The 17,842-nt window shown below is 48.0% G+C and overlaps 1 protein-coding gene across 2 annotated transcripts in view; it reads left to right on the top strand.

Moving 5' to 3' along the window:
* SASH1 (SAM and SH3 domain containing 1) overlaps positions 1-17,842 on the top strand; it is a 198,006-nt gene that overhangs the window by 94,543 nt on the left and 85,621 nt on the right. For both annotated transcript variants that reach the window (XM_047102450.1, XM_047102449.1), the window contains exons 5-6: positions 15,297-15,337; positions 17,623-17,709. In XM_047102450.1, coding sequence (XP_046958406.1) covers positions 15,297-15,337; positions 17,623-17,709 — 128 coding nt within the window. The remainder of the gene's footprint in view (positions 1-15,296; positions 15,338-17,622; positions 17,710-17,842) is intronic.

Below are 17,842 nucleotides of genomic sequence, written 5' to 3'. Positions count from 1 at the left end.
CTCTCTCTGTCTCTCATATAAATAAATAAAACTTAAAAAAGAAATGACCACATATTACCTCCAGATAAAGGTACAACATTGAGAACTACACACAAAATATTACAGTTTTTTTAAAAAGTCCTTAAAACTTGTAACAGCTGCAATTTTGTGGGAGGTTACATTTATTTTATCTTACTTTATTTTTGGTGACAAACTCACTGAGATATAATTCACGTACCATACGACTCACCCATGGAAGAGATCCAATTCAGCGGTTTTTGATGGAGTTACAGTTTTGTGCCTGTCCCCACAATCGATTTGGGAATATTTTTGTCAATTCCAGAAGAAGCCCCGCACCCTTGAGCTGCCCTCCACTTCTCTCACCCCTGAACAACCCGCTAACTGAGTTTCTGTTTCTATAGATTTGCCTCTTGTGGACGTTCCGTGGAAATGCAGTCACATGCGGTTTAAAGGACTGTTTCACTCAGCATAATGTTCTCACGGCCCATCCCCATGGGTTCCTTTTGTTCTATGAATGTGCCACATTTCACTTATCCACTTACTGAATGGTGGACACCTAGGGTTGTTTGGACTTTCTGGCAATTAGGAACAGTGTTGCTGTGGACATTTGTATACAAGTTGATGCGTGGTGTTCTTGGGGACTTGAAGTGTGTAAGGCATTCTCCTCTGGGTAAGTTGTTTTCCTCCGAGGGACCTCCGCCCTCTTGCTCAACAAGAAGTTTCTCGGTCCCGGAGACTGGGCCGGAGAGGGCTTCGGGTCCATCCCTTGTGGACGCCCCTGAAAACGTATGGGGTCTGCTGTCTGTCCGGGGTTGCGTGTCCTGCTGTGTGACAAGGTGGGGCTCCCCGTGCTCGTTCTCAGACGTAGAAGGAAGCACTAGAAACCCGCGGGCCGCGCGGTTACCAACCCTCCTTTGGAACAGATTAGATTCACTGAGAATTGCTGATGAGGTCTGCACGTTGCTGGGAAGTCCAGGTCAAGCCGCGTCCCCTGGAGCTGAGACCACGCATCCTGTTTCCACATCCTGTTTGTGGCAGGGCCGTGGGTCGGGGAGGGGAATGCCAGACCTTTCCCGTGGGGGCCATGCGCCTGGGATGGGGAAGCCACGTGGAGGCGTGTCCTTCAGAATAGTTCACAAGTCGGTCCTGTCCCGTTCAGGTGGATGTGTCCTTGCTGTGTCCCCGCTGGCCTCCCGGGAGGAGGAGGTGGGCGCTGGCATTAGAACCTGAGCCTGAGTTTCAGCTCTGCTGGTCGTGGGATCAGAAACAGTTTATTTAAGTGCCCCAAGCCTCAGCTTTCTCATCCACAAAATGTGCACAATAAACGCTCCTTCTGAGGGGGGGCTGTGTGAAGCACGGCGCCTGACATCTGCTAGGTGCTCACGTCTCGCTTGTTCTCACTCGTCCGCCTCCGTGGCCCGCGGCCCGTGGCCTGTGGCCCGGCCGATGGCAGCGGCAGCCGTGTGTGCGGTTCCTCCATCTGTCGGATGGTGTCGTACCCAGAGCTCGTCAATGGCCATGGCCACTTAAAATACGCCATTCTCAAAAGAGATTTGTTTTTAATTAAAAAAAAAAAAATGCCATTCCTCCGTGCGCCTTACTCGGGAAGGCTGGGAGACAGCAACCGGTCTCAGAGCTCGTGCGACGGGCTGAAGTATGTGTGTGTGCGGGCGGGATCTGTGTCTGCACACGTGTGTGCTCCGTCGCATAGCATATCTGAGGGGCTCAGCATTCCAGAATGCAGGGGCTCGGGGCGGGAGCAGCTGTGCTCGAATTCTCCACCTCAGCTGTTCCCCCACTGCAACCCCCGTTGCCCTTCGCTTCATCTGGTGAGGGAGCCCCAGCTGCCCCAGCCGGAGACCACGCGCCCGGGCCGCAGCCGGAGGCCGCGTGTGCGTGGTGGCCGGAGACAGGCCACTGCCGGGAGGTATGTAGGACGCGAGGGGGCTGGGGTTGGGTCTGTGCCCTGCAGAAGTGAACGGGACACTGGGCAGCGGTGGGGGTAGGGGTGGGGCTGGGGAGGGGAGGCGATGGGTAAGCAAATGGCAGTCCCGTCCCGCCAGGAACAGGGGAAGCCCCACACCTACGACCACTGTATCGTATAAAGTAAATGGTGTAGCTCACAGTACAGGAAATGGGGGAGGCGGTGAGGAAGGCTGAATGACTGACCAAGATCGCCACCCCCACACGGCTCTGGTGAGGCAGAGGTGGACTTCTAGCCCGCATCCATTTATCTGCCTGCCAAGGTCAGGCCATCACACGGACCAAACGCTGGTGCATCAGGAAAGACCAGCGACGGGCCAGGCAGCAATGGGGTGTGACCGAATAAACATTGTCCAGATCTCTGCTGCGTGCGCAGATTTGCTAGGTGCCGGGAGGATGCGTGGGGTGCCCGGGTCACTGTCCTCTTTTCGGCCCGAGGGAGCCGTGACCGCATGATCCTGATGTGACGGGAGCGCAGTGCAGAGGAACAGCAGGGGAGGGCCGGCCAGGCCCCCGCACGGGCCGCAGACTCAGAAGTTCGGCACCAGGCTGGGTTTTGCCGGAGGAGCCGACGTCACGGTGACGTCATCGCAGGGTTTTGACTGCATGTGCTCATGGGGGCTGCTTCCACAGTCCCGGCCAGGCTGTCTCCTTGTGTGTCCGGTGATGTGGCCGCAAGGCAGCCGCGCTGGCATTCGGGGCCAGAAGGCTGCAGGCAGAGTGGGGGATAGACGGTGACCTGCCACCTGCCGAGATGGGCACGTCCTGTGTCACCAGCTCCAGGCAGGCCTCCAGTGTCGACTCACCGGGAACCTGGAGAGGAGCTGGCATTGCCTCTGCTTTCTGCCTGTCACGTGACTCACAGGACCCGTGCTGATGTAGAACAGGGCGGGGAAGGGAATTCTGGGAGACGGACTCCAGCTGAGCCAGGTTGACAGGCCACAGATGCACCACAGGTACCCAAAGGAGCGAGCAGCACAGGGATGATGGCGGGGGTGGGGGGGCGGTTCTTAGGCACAGGTGGAGGGCAACGGCATTCCAGGCAGACGCGAGGGCCCGCAAAGGTGTGTGGGTGCGGCACGTCGGGGGTGGGCTGGTGGTTCAGGGTCCAGGCAGCCCAAGGCCCAGCCTGTGGGAGGTCTTCAGAGCAGCCCAGAGGTTGCCCGGGGGTGGATTTTGTGTGTGAGAAGGGCCATTGTCAATGTGAGGAGATGAGGTCTGGATGCCCCCAGGAGGCAGGGAGACCAGTGGTCAAGGGGACACATCCTGAGGGTCCAAAACTTGCCTGAACCTTTATTATGCTTCTAGTTTTTCAATTCTTTCCATCCCACTGGCAGATTCCTTCAGTCTTTAAGGAGTGTCTCCTGCATACTAGGGATGGGTACGTGGCCCCCAAGATGAACCCTGGCCCCCAAGCTTTTGTCTGTAAGCCTGGCTGCTTGATCCTACTGCGTACCTGTATCCTGAATTCTCTTCTGAAAACTGCCCTTGTAATCTGCTTACTAGATTTTGGGGGCCTTGGAGTAGAAGGATATAAGGAGGGAATGGAGAAGGAAGGATGGGGAATGTGTCTCGTGGATTCAACTCGTGTCCCAGGCATATCCGTACCTCACAGTTAGCTGGAGAGACAGACGCTCAGGCCCCTCCAAGGCCTAACGAATGGACTTCTCCAGATGTGGTGGAGACGTGGAACTGTGGAGTCTTTAATAAATTTTCCAGGCGGCTCTTCAACAACCAGCGTGGTCGAATCACTGCCGAAACCTATTTCTTACGTTAGGTTGACACTCTCTGCTTCTGCTGCACGTCTCCATCACCAGGGGCAGGGGGGTGGCACTCAGCTGATGCTGGTAGAGGTCATTTGTCATCACGGTGACCCTTGGGACCGCTTCCCGGTGTCTCTGTCGGGTGCTGGCGCGACACTTCAGATAGAGCCTCGGGATCAGAAGGGGGAAGGATGTGAAGCAATCTGAGAGCAAAAGTGAGACGAGTGAGCGCGTAGCTCAGCGGCTGCAAAGGCAGAGGACACGCGTGGGAATTGAAAACCGAGATCTGAACGGTGACGGAAGTTAACTAGGTTCACTGTGGTGATCATTTCGCAATATATACAAATACCGACTCGTTATGTTTTACTCCTGAAGCTGATTTGTCATATGTCAGTTATATCTCAGTTTTTAAAAAGAGAGAGAGCGAGAGATCTGAGAAGACAGGAAAGCCTGAGTTCTCAGCTTCATAGTGTTTATAACATAAAAATTTTCCATCAGCTGTGTCTGAAGGAATTAAAAGTAGGGCTGTGGCAGTGGTCACTGCGGAAGGGACCCAATCCTTTGTGCCGCCCGGCAGGAGAAGTAGGACAGGCACATGGCTCCCACTGCCACGTCCTGGACGGTGACTGGCCACTGGGACCGGCGAGGCGAGGAAGGGCCCGCAGCTCCGCCAGCTTTGGCCTTCAGAGGCCGCTTCTCGACTCCGCTGCTCCCCTCAGAACAGCTGACACAAGAGAGGCTGACAGCCCCAGCCCCCGTGTCCCTCCCCGGCTCCTCTGTGCCCAGACAGCACAGCGGCTCACAGGGCCGGCGTGGCTCGGGGCCGTGGTGAATGGGAGCCGCTGTTTGTTTCCACTGAGAAAGTTCTGACCCGCTTCCGGAGCCATCGCCATGGAAACAGACCTTGGAGATAATTGAATGGAGCCTCTTTTCCTCCGTCTCCCTTCTCCCTTTCCCCACGCCGAGGCTGAGGCTCTCAGGGGCCGACTCTTTGCAGCCCGCCTTTCCCTGCAGGTTCCTGCGCATTTGACAAGAACAGCAAAGGCCCGGTTCCCTCCAGTGACCCCATGTGCACCCCATAGCAGGCGGGGTGGCGGTCCTTTTCATAGCTGTTCTTGAGCGGAGGCCCGTGTACTACGCGTCCTGATGGCCGTGGCCTCCCACAGGGACGTGTCCGTCCAGCCGGCCCCACATCTCAGCCACAGTTCCTTGCAGAAGAGCCTTTCTTGCACCACAGTTTTATTACATGTATGCACTCAAGTTTAAAGGGGAAGTAGAAGCGAAGTGATTTGGAAGTGATTTTGCTTCGTTTACAGAATAAGTAGCCAGCATATGGTATTTTTCTCCTTTTATAAAAACTGGCTTTTGGGGGTGAAAACAATGGGCTAAAAGCCCTGTTTTATTTTGCTTTTGACAATAATTCAGTAATTCTTAAAATATAAAGACCTAAGTAAAATTTAAAATTCACATCGAGGCCATAAAGGAAAGGCATTGGTTTTTACTGGTTGCACCCAAAGCAGAAGAGGACGTTAAGGTTTCCTTTCGTTCAACACCTTCGTATGCTTACCGAGGAAGCGTCAAAAATCAGTGCTTGACCTGTGTCTGTGAATGCCAGTGGCCAAGTGACAAACTTAAATCGCACTTTCACTGCCAATAAGTAGAGAAAACGGACACCGTTTTGGCTTGAGGCTCACAGTTTCGTCCCTGGTACCGTGAATCCAGTGGTGATTCAGACAGGAGAGGCCCTTCCTTTCCTGAATCAGGTGTTTTAATGGGGTGAAAATTGGGTTGGGGCCAGAAGAGCTGCGTTTAAGCCCCAGCTCTGTGACCCGCAATTGGATAAGTCACTTACGTGAACTTGCCAGGCATCCTCTTCTTTATCTGTATAATGGGGCTGTTTCAGGGTCTCCGTGAGCCCGACATACAGTGAGATCTATATGAACGTGCTTGGTAAACCCAGACCAATGCTTTGTAGAAGTTGGTCATTTTTAGTTCTTAACCACTGAATGCGTTAGGATTGTATTCAGTCGTACGTAACCGAACCTGACTGCGGAGTTCAGGCAAATGGGGGCATATTTTTTCATAGAGCAAGGAGGCCAGAGGTGGGTACTTCAAGGCTGGTACAGCTGCTCAAGGAAGCATCTGGCCACTGACACTTAGCCTCCGAGGGGGTGTATGGGGAAGTGAGTGTCTTAACAGGGTATCCTGCCGCCCAAACCAAATCTTGGTTCTCTTAAGAAAGGGGGATATTGAAATGGGAGACAGCTAGTCCTGCCAGCTATAGTCACTCATTCAGCTGGTCTTTTTTTCTGTTTTTAAAGTTTATTTTGAGAGGGAGCATGTATGCACGCATGCACATGCGAGCAGAGGAAGGGCAGAGAGGGAGAGAGAGAATCCCAAGGACGCTCCACGCTGTCAGCGTGGAGCCCAGTGCGGGGCTCGATCTCATGAACCGTGAGATGACGTCCTTGAGCCTAACTCAAGAATAGGACACCCGACCGACTGCTCCACCCGGGCACCCCAGCTATTTTCTTACAACCCGTCAATATAAAGCACCTCATGATGTTGTAAACGCCTGGAAGGTACGGACCATGTCGCATTCATTTCCCTTATCAAGCTGCAGAGGGCTTCATTATCCACGCCAAACAGTAGATACCAAGCAAAGAAAATCATTGTTGGTTGTTTTTGTATGAGAATGATCAGTTACTGAACTCCCCGAACTTATGTAAACGTACGGAACTTGCATAAAAAAATAGTATCATACACCATGTGGTTGGTGTGTCATAGGAATATTCTGATTAGTTACTAAGTGTTCAGGACTTGGGAAGGCATTTGTCACTTCTCAAGGCTGGAATATATATGGTTACTTTCAGTAGGGTTACAACATCAAAGCTGCCATCCCCACAGCACGTTTGTATTAGCTTCTTGGACAGGCCGGGCCCATGAAGTGCCAAGCAAAGAATAACATGGCCCAGATGGAGAAGAGAAGACCCACTGGGAGGGTTTCGGAAATCTTGGAAGGTGACGGTATGCTTTCCCGTGTCTCCTTCTCCCTGCCCTGAGCCCACATCTGCGGGCTTGTGCAGCCCTACACTCTGCCCGTTGTATAGTCCCGACCCGAGAAAGGTTGTAGCTGAGACACGCACAGGTCGTGGCTCTCCACCATGGGGCGGGCGGATGACGTTTGGCTCAGTTTTAGGCATGGGACTTAAATTTCTGCGGGTGTCCTGCATCATTCACTTCTGGTACAAGTTACCATTCCACGGATGAAGGAACACGGATCTCTTTCAGTCTACCTTTGTGACGGATTTTCAGACTCGAGAAGGATGGAGCCTGTTCGTGGCCTGGAAAGCCTGTTGGCCACCGCTGAGGTGCCAGGGAACCAGCCCCTTACATGTCAGAAAGCTGAAGTGCTCTCTGAGAAGGACCGAGAGAAACTTGACTCCACAGGGAGAGCCGGTTGGAGGAAAAGACCCGCAGTCCTAACCGCTACATTTTGTTAGTGACGCTTCACATGTACAAACGTGTTCTAAATACCATACAAGTTATAGTTCACCGAAGTCTCCAGAAAACCTACGTGATAGGTAATATTGTATCCCTTTTGCACAGCAGGAAACTGGGATTCACTGAGGCAAAGTAATTTGTCGAGTTACTGGTTGGTAAATGGTAGGGCTGGGCTTTGAACACGGGAGGTTGGGCTCTAGAACCCCACATCATGAGCCATGGTGTTAGGTAGCTGTCTGGGCGGGGGTAGTGGGCTGTAGAAAATGTTCCCGTCTGCCCATCTCTACCTTGGCATCATATTCAATCGCTGATGTGTGTATGTGCGTGCGTGAGTGCTGTTCTAAGAAAAACATGGGTTGCTTTTGTAAAGTGTAATCGAAAAGTAGAACAGGAGTCACTATGTCCATCCTAGCTATTTGGGGGAAATTAATGTTAAAGAGAGAGAGATAGGCTTGATTTGCAGCAGAAAAGATCACGTGTGGATACCTAGAACTCCCATGTACCTGATGTCATTAGCAGGGGATTGAAGCATAACAAAAATGATTGTTGCTATTGTTGTTAGATTGTTGTTGCGTACCTAGATTGACTGTGCCTCTCTCTTATTTTTCTGAATAAGATCCCCTTTGGAAACGTCTCCTATATAATGACTAGGGTCACCTACAGTGATTCGGATGGCAATTGTCCACCAAAGATATCATTTAAAAAGGGGGGTAGGGCAGAAAAAAGTTGAAAATGTCAAAACTCATGGCTGGAAGTATCAAACCTTTTAAATGGCCTTTCAGAACTTTTCAAGCCCTCGATCGGTAGGGTAAGAGGTCCTCTTCAAATTGGAAATAAACGTCGGATGGTACTGTTGTTTGGAGATCGTATATCCACACATCACTGCCATTTCTTTGGGAGAGTTGGTATCACCCGATGGGTGGGTCCAAACCATTTCCTGTGGTATATACATCCATACTGAACATCTCTTCAACGTCATCAAAAAATTATTTCGTGTACCCTGTGCCGTATGCAAGAATCTAAATCGGTACAGATCTTACTGTTTAAGGAGGACAATAGGTGATCAGCAAATGGGAATATTATGATGCTGGACAATGTGGATGAAGACCCACTGACGTCATATTCAGTCATTGTGAGAAAAACAATGGATGTGAGAAAATGTAAATTGCTCGTACCGAGTGCAGTTGAGAAGAGGAATTGTTATGGCCATCTGGATTATTTGAGGGAAGTTAATGCTAAAAAAAAAAAAATTAAAAGGAGGAACTGTGGCAATATAGAAACTAAGCCGAGCACAGGGCCTAGAGGCCATCGTTGGTGGAATGAGGGTGGCAGGGCTCTGGGCAGAGACCGAGAGCGTTCATCCTTTGGGGTCCGGTGATAGCTATAAGAGGTCACCCTGACTGGGGTCTTACCAGTTGCCAAGTTCATGTGATTCTAACAGCCCGTTAAGGTAGGTACTGATTTTATCATCACTACCTGACATGAGAGGGAAGGCATGGCTTAGATTTGTGACCGCACTGTCACGGGTGTGCCTGACTCTGAGTGTGTGAGTGCTGAGCATGAGCTGTGTCAGGCCGTTGCCTTGGATTTGGTCCTTCCGACACCTGCCTTGATCATTTATGAAGGTGACCTTGCAACAAAAGCCAGAAGGAGAGACTGGGAATAGGCTGAAATGAAAGAAAAGGCCTGTAGGCATGGAGTGTTTTGACCAGGGTGACAAAGTGTCACCAACGTTGTCATTGATACTAAATAATCTTGGAGCTCAAAAAATACACCAGATATGAGCAACAGAATTACTTTCAATCCTAGCCAGTAAGTTTGCAAGTTAAGTTCTATTATGTGCCAGCAGCTGTTGGCAGGGAAGGGCCAGATCTAGGGTGAAGGAAGAGAGACCCCTTGCTCCTTAAACCTGCCTGGCGCTGAGAGTGAGCAGCTCTAGCACGGTGGACCCCTGTGTCCCTCCTGCCCTGGCCCTGGTCCCGTGGGGTCCCATGGCTGACCCTTGAATTTTTATAGCAGACAGTAGATAGCGTAAACAGAAATTTGTTTTATACGTATTTTTATGAAATAGGGGAGATATGCTCCTATGATGAAAAATATATTCGATATCCAAAGAATAATAAGAAATACCAAATTTAAGGAATTACCTATTTTTGACAAAATGATTTGTTACGAAATAAGCAAAATGTGAATATAGGTAGTTAGTCATATTTAAGGAAGGCATATCAACTGAGAAGAAATAATCAGCATATAAAAAACCCATGAACACGTAAGAAAAAATGAACTACTCTAAAGCTCCTCGACCCTTTCAGCTTCTTTTCCCCTCCCACTCCCACGCACAATTCCATAGCACAGATGTCTCCGTCCCTTTTCTGCGTCTTGAGGAAAATGCTACTGGCATTGGGGACCGCCTTGGCAGGCCTGGGATGATGCAGGAAGGGACCCAGACACAGCAAAAGCCCTGATTCAAAATTCAGCAGGAAAGAAACTAATGAAGAAGTGAATTTCCGGAGACTCAAGATAAAGGAAACTTAAAAATCTCTTAAGTATAGGTTTTCCAGTAACGTATAACACATGTTCCATTTTTAGAAATTAGGTTATTGCTTCTCGCTCTCTCTCTCTCTCTCTCTCTCATAATGAAGTTTTCTGGACAGCCCATCAAAACAAAAACATGAGGTCTATTTTGGGAACTCTTTTTTATGTTTGGGCATTTGTAACACTTTGCTTGCGTGCCGGAGTCAGTATGTTGCATAGAGACGGAGTTGCCTTTGCCTAGAGGTACCTGAGACTATTTATGTAAATGGACATAAGAAGAAAAATGAGCCTGAGCCAAAGTACGTGGCCTCTTTCCTGTCAACTCGCAGACAGAGTCTGCACGAGCAGCATAACCCGATCCTGCTCTTGAAATACTTGGTTCTAAGAAACTCACAGGCCACGTTCACATTTGGTGTTGAAAACATGCTCTGTCTTCCCCGGTTCTTCTGAGCCTATCATTTTAGTAACTCACCCAGCAACAGGGTTAGGACGCATGTAACGTAATACGAATTTCTGTTGTGTAAACGAGAAACGATAGGGTGATGTGCGTGGGGCGCTGGACTGTGGAGTCAGAGATGTGGCTTCTAAACCCACTTAGGCCCCTGCCTGGCTCTGTGCCCTTATCCGGATTATCGCTCCGTAGTCTCGGGATCGGCGATCCGGTTGGCGATAAGAGTGTTTTCTTTAAGAGGTAGAATTCCACACAAATGTAAAGAATCTCCTTTGGACCTTTGTCCTGTTGCTCCTTGTCTGTGGCCACCTGGAGGGCTCTACTGTAAAGCCACAGACTCCAGAGAAAAGAAAACAGAGCAACCTAGAATTTACCCTGTCTGGCATCTGAGGCAGCGATATAGCTTGCGTAAAACCGATTTTAATGTTATTTCAGCCGGGAAGGGTGAAAGCATGTTCCCGGTTTTCCTTCCCCGCACGGACTCCTTCTCCTAAGTCCCGCTGCCCGCTTCACCTTCTTTCCCTGAGCTCGAGGACTGGGTTGCCCTTGAGCCCAGGCCTCCTGCCACTTCTCTTCATTGTGTTCAGCTGGTCTTCTGGCTTTAAATGTGCAAGTGATTTCCAAATCCTGATCTCCAGTCCTCAGCAATGCCCGTGAACTCCAGACGCACATACCCAACTGTGTCTTTAGTATCTCCACGGGGATGTTGAAGAAACACCTCAAACTTCCTATGTGAGAGGAGACCTCTTGCTTTCTTCCTCTGTTCTCTCCCTACCCAGCCTTCCCCACGGGGGTGGGGCACATGTCATGCCAGCTCATCATTTAGGGTCTCTGTTCGCCTCTCCCCTCTTGAGAGAAGACTTCTCTGTCCATCCCATCGAACATTCTCCCCCCTTCTTGATCTACACCGCCCACCTCGCTTCTCGCCTGTCCTGAGCTCTAAGAGAACAGAGATCTTAACCTGTCTTATTTACTACTACATTCTCAATGCCTCAGAGGATGCCAGCCTCATAATGGGAGTTGGATGAACGTGTATTGAAGGAAAGAAAGAATGAATGAGTGAGTGGGTGAAAAGAAAGGAATGACACATCTTAACAAAGAATTTGCTAAAGATTGAGGTAGGATGAAAGGAATTGGTTAAGTTCAGGGATGCTGTCCCTTATTTTCTTTTTATCTCATTCATAAGTCGTTTATTGAATTTTCTTAAGTGAACGTGAGTTCAGAGAGGGCTAAAGTAGCTTAGGGATCGTGAGGAAAAATATTTACACTGGGGTCTAATAGTTATTGACGTAAAGGTACTTCTAAGATCGAGTTCAGCGACTAAATGCGAAACTCTAATTATTCAATGCTTAAGTAGATGTTCAGAGCGCAGAGGGATGCTAATTATTGCGTCCTCATCATCGAAACCCAGAAACCCACGCTGAGGTTCCCATCCCTTTTACCCTGTTGACAGTGAAAGTGATGGATAGAAAAGGGCTGACGAACCTGCTTCCAGCCTGTGGGTCCCAGGCCTGTGGCGTCTGGCCGCAAGAAGGAGGTGCGGTGAGGAGGCCTCTTTGGAACTGACTTCCGAGCATTAATTTCTTCCACCAGGAGATCAGCAAATGACCCTTTCCACCTGCTGCCATCCAAATTTGGAATTTGGTTACATCATGGGTTTTTGCTCCTGCTGGATAGATTTTATAATCCGTCTCAGGGAGAAAGATGGCATTTCGCATCACCTGCTCTGCCAAGCCTCTCTTTGCAGGGACAATTCACTGCGTCCAAATTAAACTTCATACGATGTCGTTTTCCCCCTTTGCACATTGATGAGTTGGGGAGCCTCACACTTATGAAACACTGGCTTGCTGTTCTTTGGCCGGTGTCTAGATTGTGAACTCGCGGAACGTTAAAAATAAAAATCCCCGTTTGTCACCGCAAGATGACTAGAGGGGCTGCAGTGCCATCTGCTGGCCATGTGGGGAAATGCACGCAATCACTAGTGGAAACACGTTAACGAAGAGATCGAGAGTGCAAACCTGAGGATAAATTTTAAATATGTGTCATGAATTGAAGAGAGTAGATAAAAATAAAAAATTATAAGCTAGAATTTTATAGAGGAAAGCACATTTATATCTTGTGATAGCTGTGTGGTAGTGAGAACTTCTCTTTTTAGGCAGTGTGGGTCCTTGAGTATTTTTATAGTAGAAGACGTTCTTATTTTGCAGGAAGAATGAAAAATGGGTTGGAAAATAGAAGTTAGCCTTTGCATTTTTTTAAATAATAGGATAGAGTCCATTTTACATACATTTTATCCAGAGAGGAAGAGCCCACCATCTGGGAGAAAGACAACTGGGTTGCCAGTGACTGGGGATGACCCTGTTGGCCTCTCACCAGCTGGTGGAACCTCGGGCCACTTCTGGGGGCTGAGTGATGAACCGTCTGACTCTTGATTTCTGCTCTGGTCATGATCTCATGGTTCGTGGGATCAAGCCCCACACTGGGCTCTGCGCTGACAGTGCTGAACCTGCTTGGGACTCTCTCTCTCCCTCTCTCTCTGCCCACCCCCCCCCCCCCCACTTTCACACACTCTTTCTCCCAAAATAAATAAATAAATAAACTTAAAAAAACCCTTTAATTCAATAAAATTCCTTACAACTCAGTAAGGGTATATTATTCTAAATCAGCAAAGGACTAAAGAAAAGCAATGTTTCTTGAGGCCATTTTCCCCATGAAAAGATTTCTTCTAGAAAAAAGCAAAAGTTCACATATTTATAGTTTATTACATAGTTAAGCAGTTGATCAAGAGCTGGGGATATTTGATATCTTTGATCCTTAACAATTAGGTCAAGACTCTCCTAGTCCTTAGAGTGAGTGAGTTTAAAAATAAATGTGGTGCTCTCTTTACTGTATGCAGCAGACAAAAGTCGTAGATGGCTGTGCTGGAAGGTCATGACCAGTTGAGGTAAGGTGGACTGATGCGTATTACCATGACTTTGAGCTCAAAATGCGAGAGTAAAAAAAAAAAAAACCCACAAAACTTAAGAACCCAAACTTTAGCTCAAATATTATTTCTTTAGAAAGGTTTTCAGCCTTAATCCCCAGCCAACTGGCCAACTGTCTATAGTTTGTTCTTCAGCTGCCATTGTGCCTTGCCTGTAATTCTGTGGCTCTGAGCGCTTTGATTGTACTGCTTCTGTTCCTTCTTCTTCTCTTCCTCCTTCTGCACCCCTGCCCTCCCTTCCCCTTCCTCCTGCTGTTCCTTCTCCTTTGCAAGTACTTCTCATTTGTTCACATTTTGTCGCCCTCCCTACATCGAGAGTCCCATTTCTTCGTTATCATCCATATACCTTACTCGTAATAGCATTCAGTACCTTTTTGCTGAATGAATTAAAAACTGAAATGGCTTTTTAAATATCTTCAGTCATTTTCATTTTTGTGTGGATGGGAGGGCAGAGAGTAAGTAGGTCCTTGGGGCTAAATCCTGGCGCAATTCGATGATGAGGTAGATTTTCCTTATTTTCTGTGTTCACAGCATCTCAGTAAGGGGAAATCATGACTTCAGACCGAGCTGTGGTCCTCAGCAAATGAGAGGATGCCTCCCCTACTTCTGTTCTTAGCACCCCCGGCCCTCCCCTCATCGATAGGAGAGGTTTGTTAGATTCGTGTGCTAGTCGGAAACAGTTCTCTTCTCTCATTGAGGGTTTGAAGGGATTGGTGGGGCCTGAGCCTCTGTGCTCACCTGGCAGCCAGCGGTCAGCTAGTATCCATGCACCTGCTCTAAAGAGAGCTGGCCCATCACAGGTGACCCTGCGTGACAGAAAGGCCCTTCCTGCCCTCTCTGGTCACCTTCAGTTCGAGAGGTCGTTTCACCTGTAAGGCGGGCAGCAGATCGCCATTTGCCTATTCTGCTTGTCTTCCTCTGACCTCTTCAGGGTAACACGGTTCTAGACTCCCGACCTCGGTCTTCCCATGCATTCTCACATCCAGGAGAGTTTTGTCAGATGCCCCCGCCTTCCTCCCTGGCAGAGGAACTTGTATTGGGAAGATTCAGGTATAAACCCCTGAGTAGCTGTGCTTCTGTGCGGAGGCAGGTTCCTTCTTCCTGGTTTTCCTTGTCAGCAAGTGGACACTGAACTCACTTACCCTCTAGGCTTCGGACCCACTTAATGAAAGACTGCGCTCCACCTCTACTCTGACCTTTTTGAGAGAACCCATTTTACCTTTCTTTGATTTCTTCCCTTCTTGCTTTAAGTTGGTGTCTGTCCATGTGTTTGCCAGAGAAACGCTTAATTGATTGGTTTGGGGCTGTGTTCATGTTTCAAGGTATTTGGCTTTTGTCTGTATCCGCGGTCACAAACGGGCAGCCAGGGTAGGGTGGGTGGGGTGTGGGCCAAATTTGGTGCCCAGACATGTATTGATTAACTTGGACACATTTTTACAAACATTGAATTATTTGCCATCACTGGAAAATGTGGAGCTCTCCCCCCCCCTTTTAAAAAAACAAAAAGCAGATTTCCTGGCTTCTCTTCGAACATAGAAAGATCTAGCAAGGTGGAGAGCGTGCTTGCGAATTGTCAAAAACCAACTGCAGAAACTAGGCACTGTTTCCCCCCGCCTTGTGTTTGGAGCATCTGATCTCCTACATTCCTCCTACAGCTGACCACTTTACTCACCTGCTGGCTTAAGGGGCTGGCATATGGTGTTGGGTCTTGATTTTTATTATTATTTGCTTTGTCTTCCCCACTTACACAAGAGACTTCTCGATGGCGATAACCTAACATGTAGTTCATAGTTCACACAAGTGGATTATCCAGTGATCATCTAGTAAAATCCATTCCCTTCATTCAATAGAGGTCTTACCCTGGAGTAAATCTTCACTACATGTTGACCAATGGGTCATGAGTGTGTTTCTAGAAAAGCAGCAGCTGGCTAGATAAGGGCAGTGATAAACACCCTATCAGAATTCCCCTGGCTCTGCTGGTGGTATTGATGCTGGGTCAGACGAATTGGGAGGGTTTTCAGTTCTCACACCAACGCAAGGCTCCCTGGTAATCAGACTTTTTTTTTTCTTTTTCTAGGAGCACTCTTCCTAAGTCAAACTCAGAAGACGGCTCTGTAGGTCAGTACTCCTTTTCTTGGTTTAATGACTTAAAAGAATTTTAATACTTTATAAAACATACAAATGGTGAAAAAACAAAAACCACAAAGAATATTTCCACCCAGAAAGAAACACTGTTAAGATTTTGTTACATACCTTTCCTTTCTTTTTTTTGCCCTGTATTTGTGTGGGCTTTCTTTTAAACATAATTGGGATCATACTCTACATATTATAATTTTTTTGTATTGAATAGGTCCTGAGCATTTTCCCACGTTGATTGAATATTCTTTGCAGTAAAAAAAAATTTAAATCTGTATAATATTCCATCATATTGGATGAGCCATAATTCAATCAACCATCGCTTCTTTGCTGGACGTTTAAGTTGCTTCTAATTTTTGCTCTCAGAGAATTGACACTATCCTAAAAATCCTTGAACCTATCCCTGATCATGTCCTTAGGATGAATTCTCTGATTTGGAACTTCTGAATCAAATATTATGCACAATTAAGGTGTTACATGTCTTATATTTCCTTGATTATAAAATCCAGTTTTGATTTAGTAACACCTTTTCCGTTTGGGTCACAGTGGTAAGGTAAGGTCGATTGTGATCAGGAGCAGAAGTGCTCAGATCAGGTTTCGACTTGGAGTTGAATCATGACCCTTCCAACTCAGTGGTTATGGCCTTGGGCAAGTCTCTTGCCTCCTGAAGTCTTGGTTTTCTCATCTACTAAATGGAAAACAATAACACATCATGTTCCTTGTGCATATCAAATGAAATAAACCATTAGCTAGCAAAGTGCCTGGGTATGGTAAGTGCTCAATAAATGTTAGCTATTATTTATTTTTTAATTTGTACCTCCATTTTGGAAGCATTAAAATAGAGGAAGGTGGGGGGGGGGAGTATACCTTCCAGTAAAAGAAATACATTATAATCCCTAATTGCCCTAGAGAAAGGTTGCCTTAGTGATCATCCTACCTCTGCTTTAACCCTGCGTGGCTGATATTTGCTGCAGTGTTTAGCCAGAGACAGCAGGTGCCATCAAGGTCACTTTCAAGATTGTGAGTACATAGGAAGTCTCGGCCTAGCTGGCATGGGTTTTATCCCGTAGCTCCAGGGTGTATCGGAACTTAAATGAGGGCATCTTGTTGTGACACATGATGCCTTTTCTAGCCCGGGAGCCCTGTGGACACGGGTTTCCGCACGTCTGTTTTGTGCCATATCGCCTGGCACCACCAGTCTAGACTGTGGAGACCCAACAGCGCATGACTCCGCTGGGTCCTGTTTCCAGTGGCCGCAGAGCAACCAGACACCAAATGGTGACAGTGACAAAGCCTCTGCTTTGAGCGTGCCACGTCTACGTGAGAGCTGCTCCTTCGTTTCATTTTTAAATAAAGACCCACTCTGTTCTTTTTATGTGCTCGCTTCCTTTCCTTTTGCCTTTTCAAAGGTATTCTGTATCAGTGACGATCAGAATCCTACCAAACACTGCAGATGTCTGGCCACGGCAGTGACATTGTTGTTAAGACAAGTGAGACTATTCCCAGAACCGTCGGGGGTTGGGGGGGGGGGAAGGGGAGGAAGGAGGGGTCCCATTTGGGAGAGGTCACAGCAGGATCGCAGTCTGCTTTTCTTGTCACGGAACCCTGGGTAGCTGCAGACAGTAGGTCACCAAGTAGCCCGAATGCCAGAGGGGTGGGAGTCTCCTCTCCCATCCCGCCCACACCACGGCTGCACCCACGAGCACTCCACACACTAGAGAAGGCATGCAGGTCAACCCCACAGGCCCATGGGACCAGCTCTGTTGACTAATGCCCACGGGACATGCCAACCATTCTGTTCTTTTCATTAAATCTGGAATAACAGAACGAAGTCAAGATGGGGATCCACACCAGGGATAACGGCAAAACAAAGTTAACTTCTTAAAGCATCCTATTTGTGGTCGGGTCGAAATAATTGTGGCTGAGACCAGAGGGGGAGAATCTACCACAAGCCAAGACGAGGCAGAATTAGACATCCTAGTTAGACAACATCAAAGCGAATATAAGAATGTGTGTTTGGCCTGCCTTTTTGATGTTTCTTTATTTCTCATCTTAGCCCCACTGCACCATTACTTGCTGCTAGAAAATTTGCATTTCTTTTAAACAACTTTTTAGGCATTTCCAAGTCTTTCACAAACTAAAAGAGAAAAACTGTCTTTTGTGAAATCAAAGTATTCTTATAAGCTTTGAATTCTAAAGAAGAGGCTACTTTTGTTATTAATGAATTTATTGCTTGTGCCTCCCCCCCCCCACTTTTGTTTTTAAAGGAAAAGGAGATTGGAAGAAGAAAAATAAGTATTTCTGGCAGAACTTCCGAAAGAACCAGAAAGGAATAATGAGACAGACTTCAAAAGGTACTGTTACAGCTGACGGACAGTAGGTCCCTTTAGCTCTCAAATGCAGGGAAGCCCTATGCCACTGGTCTAACTGCACGCTGGAGTGTCAGTGACTCTTTGCCTGGGCTCGTAAAGTCTTCAATTTCTCTGA

Source organism: Lynx rufus, unplaced genomic scaffold (assembly GCF_022079265.1).
Source record: "Lynx rufus isolate CCGP_SWC_20201006 ecotype Redwood Valley unplaced genomic scaffold, mLynRuf1.p SCAF_6, whole genome shotgun sequence".
In the NCBI taxonomy this organism is placed as follows: Eukaryota; Metazoa; Chordata; class Mammalia; order Carnivora; family Felidae; genus Lynx; species Lynx rufus.
This window is presented reverse-complemented; position numbering and strand designations above follow the sequence as displayed.